Source organism: Elephantulus edwardii, unplaced genomic scaffold, assembly GCF_000299155.1.
Source record: "Elephantulus edwardii isolate Elephantulus edwardi_28Jun2011 unplaced genomic scaffold, EleEdw1.0 scaffold00060, whole genome shotgun sequence".
Lineage (NCBI taxonomy): Eukaryota > Metazoa > Chordata > Mammalia > Macroscelidea > Macroscelididae > Elephantulus > Elephantulus edwardii.
Window position 1 is genome coordinate 13,321,397 of NW_006399810.1, and position 9,994 is coordinate 13,331,390.

Below are 9,994 nucleotides of genomic sequence, written 5' to 3' on the forward strand. Positions count from 1 at the left end.
GTATAGGTTTTGCATAAGTAAAATCAAGTGTTCTGGATTCCCATTCTTCTCAGAGTCAGCCACAGTGTTGTGATTCACACAGTCAAATGTCTTTGCATAGTCAATGAAGCATAGATAGAAATTCCTCTGGTACTTTCTGCTTTCATCCAAGATCCATCTGACATTAGCTATAATATCTCTAGTGCCATGGCCTCTTCTAAATCCAGCCTGCACTTCTGGCAGTTCTCTGTTGATGTGTTGTTCCAGTTGTTTTTGGATAATCTTCAGTAGAATCTTGATTGCATGTGATATCAAAGATATTGTTTGATAATTTCCACACTCTTAGTCAGAGTATCATATGATCTACTATGCTGAAGACAAAAAAGGTGAGGAAAAATGGGGTTGCTTTCATGGTCAAAAAGGTCATTTCTAGATCCGTCTTGAGATACAGTGTTTTGAGTGACAGGATAATATCCCTATGCAGACAAGGAAGTCCAGTGAATACCACCATCATTAAAACATATGCATTGACAACCAGAACCTAAGAGGAGGAAATAGAAGATTTCTACCAACATTTATAGTCAGAGATTGATCGAACATGCAATCAAGATGCATTAATAATAATAATAATAATAATAAGTGACTGGAATGCAAAAGTTGGGAGTAGAGAAGGAGTATCAGCAGTTGGAAAACATGGACAGAAATGAAGCAGGAGATAGTATGATAGAATTTTGCACAATCAATGACTTATTCACTACAAATACATTCTATAAGAAACACAAATGCAGGTTCTACTCATGGTTTCACCTGATATTATATATAGGAACCAGATAGATTATATCTGTGGAAAGAATCGCTGGAAAAGCTTAATATCAGCTGTGAAAACTAGGCCAGGTGCTAATTGTGAAACAGACCACCAGTCACTCATATGCAAGTTCAAGCTGAAGCTGAGGAAAATGAAATCAAGTCCACAGGAACCAAAATTTGACTTTGAGTATGTCCCACCTGAATTTCAGAACCATCTCAGGAACAGGTTTGGGACCTTGGGCATTAAAGAGCAAAGACTGGATGAGCTGTGGGAAGATATCAAGAATATCATCCAGGAAAAATGCAAAAGGTCATTACAAAAACAGAGGAGGAAAGACCAAGATGGATGTTAGAAGAAACTCTAAATATTGCACTGGAGCTCCAAGAAGCCAAAGCAAGGAGTTGAACAGAAGATTCCAGATGGCAGCGTGGGAAGACAAACAAAGTAAAGTATTACAATGAAATGTTCAAGGAGATTGAGTCAGAAAATCAAAAGGGCCGAACTCGCTCAGCATTTCTTAAGCTGAAGGAACTTAAGAACAAATTCAAACCTCGAGTTGCAATACTTAAGGATGCTTTGGGCAGAATATAAAATGATTCAGGAAGCATTAAATGAAGATGGAAAGAGTATACAGAGTCACTATACTAAAAGGAATTGGTGGACACAGAAGAATTTTATAAAACAACGTATGAGCAAGAGCCTGTGGTGATGAAAAAAGTTCAAGCTGCTCTGAAAGAATTGGCAAAAAACAAGGCCCCAGGAATAGGAATTGATTGCATACTCTTTGACATATTTCAATGAACAGGTGCTCTAGATGTGCTCACCAAGTTTTGCCAAGAAACTTGGAGGACAACCACCTGGCCTACTGACTGGAAGAGATCTGTATTTGTTCTCATTCCAAAGAAAGGTGACCTGAGAGAGTGTGGAAAGTATATGAGACAAAGTTTTATCACCTTTGCCTCCAAGGAGCTCTCTGGCTGCACCTTTTCCAAGAGCTATGCTATTCATTTGTCAGTCCATGGGATCTTCAGTATTCTTCTCCAATGTCACAATTCAATTCTTATGTCACCCTTATTCATTATCTAGTTCTCAGATGCATAGCAAGTGCTAGTAAAGACCAGGGCTTAAATCAGTCAAACCTTAGATATGCTTCTGACATCAGACTTTCCCAGTGTTCAGTGTCTCCTGGTCTCCTGACTGCTGGTCAGGAGTCTCTTGACCAAGGGTGTTGATTGTGGATCTAAGTAGATAAAATTGCTAACAATGTCAGTCTTTTTTCCATCTACCATATTTCCTATTGGCCCAGTGGTGAAGCTTTTAGGTTTTTTGATGGTAAGGTATAATAAGCTTTGAAGGATGCAGTCCTTGATCACCTGCAGTAAGTGCCTTGATTCCTGCTCACTTTCAGCAAGCAAGGTTGTTTCATCTGCATAACACAGGTTGTCTTCCTCTAGTCTCACGTTCTTCTTCATAAAATCCAGCTTCTTGAAGGATTTGCTTACTGTACACATTGAATGGGTCTGGAGAAAGGACACAGCTCTGACATATACTTTTCTGGATTTTAAATCATCTTAATTCTCTTGCTCTCTCTGGACGACAGCTTCTTGGTCTAGGTACAGATTTCATATAAGCATAATTAAGTGTTTTGGAAATCCCTTTCTTTCTTCTCAGTGTTGGTCATCATTTGTTAAGATCCACACAGTGAAATGCCTTTGTATAGTTAATAAAACACAGATAGAAATTCTTCTGATATCCTCTATTTTCAACCAAGACCCATCTGACAGCAGCAATGCCATGTCCTCTTCTAAACCTAGTTTGAACTTCTGGCAGTTCCCTGACTATGTACTTACTGTTCTATCAGCTTTTGAATAACCTCCAGCTATATTTTACTTGCATGGCTTTTTTTTTTTAAATTTATTTTTTTAAATTTAGGTTGTTTATTTTTCATTTCAGTGAACATCACAGAGATTTTGGGATTCCATTCATTCATTGTTGCACCCTTCTCCCCGCACAAACCCCTCCTCCCCCCTCCCCCCCCCCCCGTTTGCTCCTCTCCTTGAAAAGCAAAAGAAAAACTCCCTCATTGGTACACAATCCCCCCCCTTGCATGGCTTATTAATGATATTGTTTCATTATTTTCACAGTATGTTGGATCACCTTTCTTGGGAATGGGAACAAATATCAATTCCTCCAATCAGTTGGCTAGGGACCTGCCTTCCAAATTTCTTGACATAGGTTGGTGAGCCCATTCAGGGCTGCCTCTGTTAGCTGAAACATGTCAATTGATATCTGAATTGACAAGTAGGGAGTTCTAGTGTCTTTGCTGTTGTTGTGTACCTTCGAGTCAGAACTGACCCATAGCTGACCCTCTAGGAAGTTGTCAGAGGAATTAAATCACACAGAATTTGATTGCCCATCTTTCTCTCAGACAGCAGCTCGCAAATTCAAACTGCATATTTTTGGATTGACAGCTTAAGGAATTTTCAGCTGCCAGCTGCTCTGTTGGAGAAATATGGGCATTCTCCTCCTGTGCCTTTACTGCCTCTGAAAACTCACTGGATGATGTGCTAAGGATTGGTTCTGACATGATGGTATACAACACACTTCCTGCCATGCTGCTGTTGTTGTAAGGTGCCGTTGAGTATGACTCATAGAAACCCTATGAACAGCCAGTCTGAACCCTGCCCTATCGTGTGCTATCCTCATCATTTCTGAAACATTCAAGCCCATTGCTGAAGTCACCATGTCAGTCCATCTCAAGTAATTGGGAAGAGCATGGCCTGAATTAGGCACACCTTACTCTTCAGACTGACAACATTGCTTTTCAGAAACTTGGAGAGGTCTCTGATAGCAGACTTGCCCAGTGCAATACATCTCCTGATTTCCTGACTGCTGGTACCAAGGGTATTGATTGTTGATCCAAGGAAGATGAAATCATAGTATATGAAAATTAAAAAACAACCAACCCAAACCAAAACAGGCACCCTCAAGTTGATTTTGACTCATGGTAACTCCTTGTGTGGTTCTCAGGCTGTGAATTTTGACAGGAGAAAAGAACTTTAGATTGATTCTTTGGAATGGCTGGATTTGAACTCCTGACTTTTGGTTTCTAGTGGACTAGGCTGTGAGGGCTTCTTGCCAGAGTATAATAAAAAAAAATCCAAAATAATAAACCAAATCCAAGGCCTTGAGTGGATTGCAGTTTATAGCAACCATCCTTCAATCTTAGTGGGATGAGAGTCCCCATCTTTAAGTGGAGCAGCTGGTAGATTCAAATGTCTGACCTGTTGTTAGTAACTCACCCAACATGTAATTGATAGTATAAGTGTATTCAAGTTGAAGAGTGAAGAATATAAACCCTATATCTCTATGGATGACACCTCAGAGTCACATGGTAGGATGAGTGCTTGCAGTGAGAAATGTGGTTGCTTTTAATAAACAGACTTAATACAATGTAGTTTAAAGTTACAGGTATTTGTCCTAGGATTTTTGTTTAGATTGTCATTATAACTTATTTCCTTTTTTATTTTTAAAGTACTTAATGGCTTTTAAGTAGGCAAAAGAACATTCTATAGTCATGAGTAATTGTAGACTTCTGAATATTCTTAAAGTGCTGTATTTCTATTAACTTTTATTCATTTAGAGAAGTAATTGATTTTCTGACATATCAATAATTAAGGTCTATGATTTAAGGGGATTAATGAAATAGTTGTTTACTAGAAGATAAAAAAAATTTGTTGTTTTAAACTCTTTAAAATTTCTAAATTTGTGACTTCCTTTTCAGAGAAGAACTAAAGATGACACGTGGAAAGCAGATGACCTCAGGAAACACCTTTGGGTAATGTACTTAATAAATTTGAATTAGGATTCATTTGGAACCTGGTTGGTTTTCTTTGACAATTTTATTGAGTTTTATAGTGCTGTGAAATTTTGATTGCAAGTGGCTTACTTCAGAGGGATTTTGAATTCAAAGATAAAGCCATCATAGTCCCTTGGAACTATAGTAGAATAGGGCAAAATTGTGGAATATATCCATTTTTATTTTTTAAAAAAATTTTAAATTTCATATAGGTTTGCTAACACATTTCGTGTGCACTGTGCTTCACACTGTTCTTCATTCACAGTGTGTTTCATACAATCATTCCCATGCATTATGTTATATAGAATTAATCCTCATTGAACCCTGCCCATCATTAACCCTGACTTTTCAGGCCCCCAGTGGATCCTTCCCATTTCATTCACCTGCTCCCTCCACCCACCAAATATGTGCAACCCTGTGGTTTTTGCCCCTACCAATTCTTGCCCTCTGTTCTTACCACTTCCTCCGTTGGGTTCCTATATGTGTTTTACGAGTTGTCCTTTCAGTCTTACAATAATAGTCTTATGTAGTATTTGTCTTTAAGAGACTGAGTTAGTTTGCTTAGCATAATGCTCTCCAGTCTCTCCCAAGTTATGTAATATTTTTTGAAATCGTTGCTTCTGAATGCTGCGTGGTATTTCACTGTGTGAATGTACGACAGTTTTTTAATCATTTTGATTGAGGTTGGACATTTGGTCTGTTTCCATGTTCTTGTGATGATGAATAATGCTGCTATGAAAATTGGCGTATAAATCTTCATTTGTATCTCAGTTCTAATTTTTTGGGATATATTTCTAGTAGTGGAATAGCTGAGTCATGCAGAGTTTCTGTGTTTAACTCTTTGAGGAAATGCCAAACTGCCTTCCAGAGTGGATGTACCAGTCTATGGCAATACCACCCTTAATGGACCATTTTACAATCCCTCCTCTCCACATCCTCACCAAAATTTATTGCTTGCTGCCCTGTTAAACTTTGCCGCTGCTACTGGGGTAAGATGCTATCTCATTGTGGTTTTGATTTACATCTCTCTTACTGCCAGTGATTTGGAGCATTTCTTCGTGCGTTTATTGGCCACCTGAAAGTTTTCCTCTGTGAAAAATATTTTCATGTCTTTTACCCATTCTGTAATTGTGTTATCAGTCTTTTTCTTCTGGAGTGTGAGGAGTATTTTGTAAATTTTCATTATAAGACTGTTGTCTGGAATGATATTGCCAAATGTTTGTTCCTATTTGGTAGGTTTTCTTTTCACCTGGTTGGAAAAAGTTTTTGAAGTGCACAGGGATTTAGTCTTTAGTAGGTCCCATTCATCAGTTTTGTCCTCTCCAGATTGTGCCTTTCTGGCTGTATATGTCAGCCTCTGTGAGATACAATAAAAGACCTAAATAAATTGAAAAAAATATTCCCTGTTTGCGGATAGGAAGATTCACTATTGTGAAAATGGCAATCCTACCAAAAGCAAACTACATGTTCAACATAATCCAAATTCAGTTACCAAATTAATTTTTTAAAGAGATTGAAAGAGAAATTAAGGTTGTTTTTGTTGTTGTTGTTGTTTTGTTTTATTTTTTTAAAGGAAAGAGACCTGAACAGGAAAAGCACTTCTAAAAAGCAAAAATGAAGTGAAAAGCATAGTTACTACACAGTGGTAGTAACCAAAACAGCATTGTACTGGTACAATGAGAGACACATAGACCAATGGAACAGAATTGAGAACTCAGAAATGGACCCATCTATCTATGGTCAATGAATATTCAAAAAGGAAGTAAAACCTATCAAATGGGGAAATGACAATCTCTTCAACAAATGGTGCTGGGAAAACAGGACCACTGCTTATAGAGAGCTGAAACACAATACACATCTGGCACTCTGTTGTTGTTGTTATGTGCCATTGCTCTTCAGTTCTTTGGAGAGGTCCCTAACAGCAGACTTTCCCATTGCAATACGTCTTTTATTTCAAGGTGGATCAGAAACCTGGGAGTAAAGCTCCAAACCATAAAGTTTATAAGGGATAAACTGGGACCAAGCTTAGCTTATGTATCCAGTTGTTTAGGGTGTCTGGTGGTTTTAGCCAGTCCCTACTTCTTGCCAGCTCAGTCTTTTGTTATGGTTTAACAATGTCCTAAATGCAGCTTGGACTTCTGTGTGGCTCTTGGTTCAGGATGTGCCATGATGGGAATGGGCTAGGGGTTGAGGAATAGTTCTCCTGAAACTGTTGCTCCTTCATTTCCCATCACCGCTGGGTGAGAAAGGACAGGCTGTGGGCTCTAGGATTCCTCTTTAGTGTCTTGTTGTTGCTGTTGTTATATGGCATCTTGTCACCTACAACTCATAGCGACCCTGTGTACAACAACCCTAATCCCTGCTCTATCCTGTGCTAATCACATTGTCTCTAACACATCTACACCTGTTACTCCAGTCACTGAATCATTCCGTCTCATTGAGGGTTTTACTCTCCAAAGACTGGGCTGTCCTTGCAACATGTCCAAAGTATGTCAGACAGAGCTTCAGACTCCTTGTCTCCAAGGAGCAGCCTGGTCCTTTCTAGGATTAAACTATTTGTTATGCTGGCAGTCATTGGTATATTCAGTACTCTTTTCCAGCACCACAGCTCAAAGGCATCAATTCTCCTTCTGTCATCCCTAGATATTGTCCAGCTTTCTGATTCATAATAAGTAATTGCAGACTTTGGCCTGAATCAGGCACACCTTAGTCTCCAGACTGACATTTTTAGTCTTCAGTATTTTGGCTAGATCTCTGACTATAGACTTTTCCAAGTGAAATTAGTCCTTTAATTTCCTGGCTGCTGATACCAAGAATGTTGTTTGTGAATCCAAGCAAACTAAAACTGCTAGCAATCTCAGTCTCTTCATAATCTATCATGATGCTGCCAATTGGCCCAGTGGTGAGAATCTTTTTCTTGATATCGAGATATCAAGGCTGTAGTCCTTGACCTTCTGCAGCAAGCGTTTCAGGTCCTCCTCAGTTTCAGCAAACAGGGTTGTATCATCTGTATAGTGCAGATTGTTGATGAGTCTTCTTCCAATCCTGATGCCCCATTTCTCCTCATAGAGCCCAGCCTACCAGGTAATCTGTTCTGCATATAGATTGTAAAAGTATGGAGATACGACACATCCCTGGCATACACCCTTCTCAATTTTGAACCTTGCAATGTTTTCTTGTTCTATTCTGATGACTGCCTCCTGGTCCAAGTATAGATTTCGCATAAGCACAATCAAATGTTCTGGGATTACCATTCTCTTCAGTCAGCCACAGTTTGTTGTGATCCACACCGCTAAATACCTTTGCATAGTCTATGAAACACAGATAGGCATTGTTCTGGTACTCCCTGACTTTAGCCATGATCCATGTAACATTAGCTATAATATCCCTAGTACCACTGCCTCTTCTAAACCCGGACTGCACTTCAGGCAGTTTTCTTTTGGTGTGGTGTCAGTTGTTTTTGGATAATCTTCAGCAGAATCTTGCTTAAATATAATATCAATGATATTGTTTGATAATTTTGTCACTTTGTCAGGTTATTTTTTTTCTTTGTAATGGGAACAGATACAGATCTCTTCCAGTTAGTTGGCCAGGTGGTTGTCCTTCAGATTTCTTGGCACAACTTGGTGAGCACAACCAGGGCAGAGTCTGTTGAAATATGTCAACTGGTATACTGTCAATTCCTGTGGCCTTGTTTTTTGCCAATTCTTTCAGAGCATCTTGAGCTTCTTCCTTCATCACAACAGACTCTTGCTCATATGTTGTTTAATGAAATACTTTTGTCTTAGTAACTAATATCCATACGCATACAAGGAAGTCCATTGAATACCACTATCATTCAAATATATGCACCAACAACTAGAGCCAAAGAGGAGGAAATAGATTTCTACCAGCTTTGCAGTCAGAAGTTGATCAAACATGCAATCAAGATGCATTGATAATAATGGGTGACTGGAATGCAAAAGTTGGGAACAGAAAAGAATGTTCAGTAGCTGGAAAATCCGGGCTCGGTGAGAGAAATGAGGCTGAAGATAGAATGATAGAGTTCTGCACATTCAATGATTTATTCATTGCAAATACCTTTTATAAGAATCATAAACGCAGGCTATACACATGGGTCTCACCTGATGGTATGCATAGGAATCGAATAGATTACGTTAGTGGAAAGACTAGGTGGAGAAGCTCAATATCAGCAGTGAAAACCAGGCTGGGTGCTGATTGTGGCACAGACCACCAACTACTTATATGCAAGTTCAAGCTGAAGTTGAGGAAAATTAAATCAAGTCCACGGGAACCAAAATTTGATCGTAAGTCTATCCCATTTGAATTTCAAAACCATCTCATGAACAGGTTTGAGGCCTTGAGCACCAATGAGCATAGACCAAATGAGCTCTGGGAGGATATCAAGAAAGTCGTCCATGGAGAATGCAAAAGATCATTACAAAGTCTGAAAAAGAAGAAAAGACCAAAATGAATGTCAGATGAGACTCTGAATATTGCATTAGAGCACCAAGAAGCCAAAGCTAGAGGAAGAAACCAAGAAATCAAAGAGCTAAACAGAAAATTTCAAAAGTCAGCTGTCCTGGCCCGTGAGGATCTTCAGCGGTGACCCTAGGAGGGGGAGAAAGAGAATGGGGGGACAGGAGGCACAAAAGCAGGGAGACAAGTTGAATTTCCGATCAAGTCTCCATTTTATTGAAAGCACTCACAGCTTATATACAGGAGCACAATGGGGGGAGGAGAAGTACGCAGTGGGGGAGAATAACATGTCATTTCCAGTAAGCTGAAAATTATCTGGTAAACAGAAACTTAGCAGGGCGTTCCCAGTAAACCGAAACCTATCCTCCCAGGGTGGAGTAAACCCAAACCTATCCTCCCAGGGAGGGGCAACATGTCCAAACATGTTCTTAGAGAATTACAAAATGGCTTCAGAGAATTACAAAATGGCTTCAGCTAGGTAGAACAAGCGGCTCCCAGCAGGCAGCCTGGGACGATAAAGCAAGATACTATAATGAAATGTGCAGAGAGCTGGAGACAGAAAATCAAAAGGGATGAACTCACTCAGCGTTTCTTAAACTGAAGGAGCTGAAAAACAAATTCAAACCACGGGTGTCAATACTTAAGAATACTTTGGGCAGTATATTAAATGATCCAGAAGGTATCAAGAGAAGATGGAAGGAATGCACAGAGTCACTGCATCAGAAGGAATTGGCTGACACAGAAGAATTTAATGAAATAACATATGAGCAAGAACCTATGGTGATGAAGGAAGAAGTTCAAATTGCTATGAAGGAATTGGCAAAAAACAAGGCTCCAGGAGTTGACGGCATACCAATTGACATATTTCA

At 39.3% G+C, this 9,994-nt stretch overlaps 1 protein-coding gene across 1 annotated transcript in view; it reads left to right on the forward strand.

Annotated features, from left to right (window-relative positions):
* WDR60 (WD repeat domain 60) overlaps positions 1-9,994 on the forward strand; it is a 290,279-nt gene that overhangs the window by 79,113 nt on the left and 201,172 nt on the right. Inside the window, exon 4 of the mRNA XM_006887691.1 lies at positions 4,572-4,625. Within this exon, the coding sequence (XP_006887753.1) occupies positions 4,572-4,625 (54 nt within the window). The remainder of the gene's footprint in view (positions 1-4,571; positions 4,626-9,994) is intronic.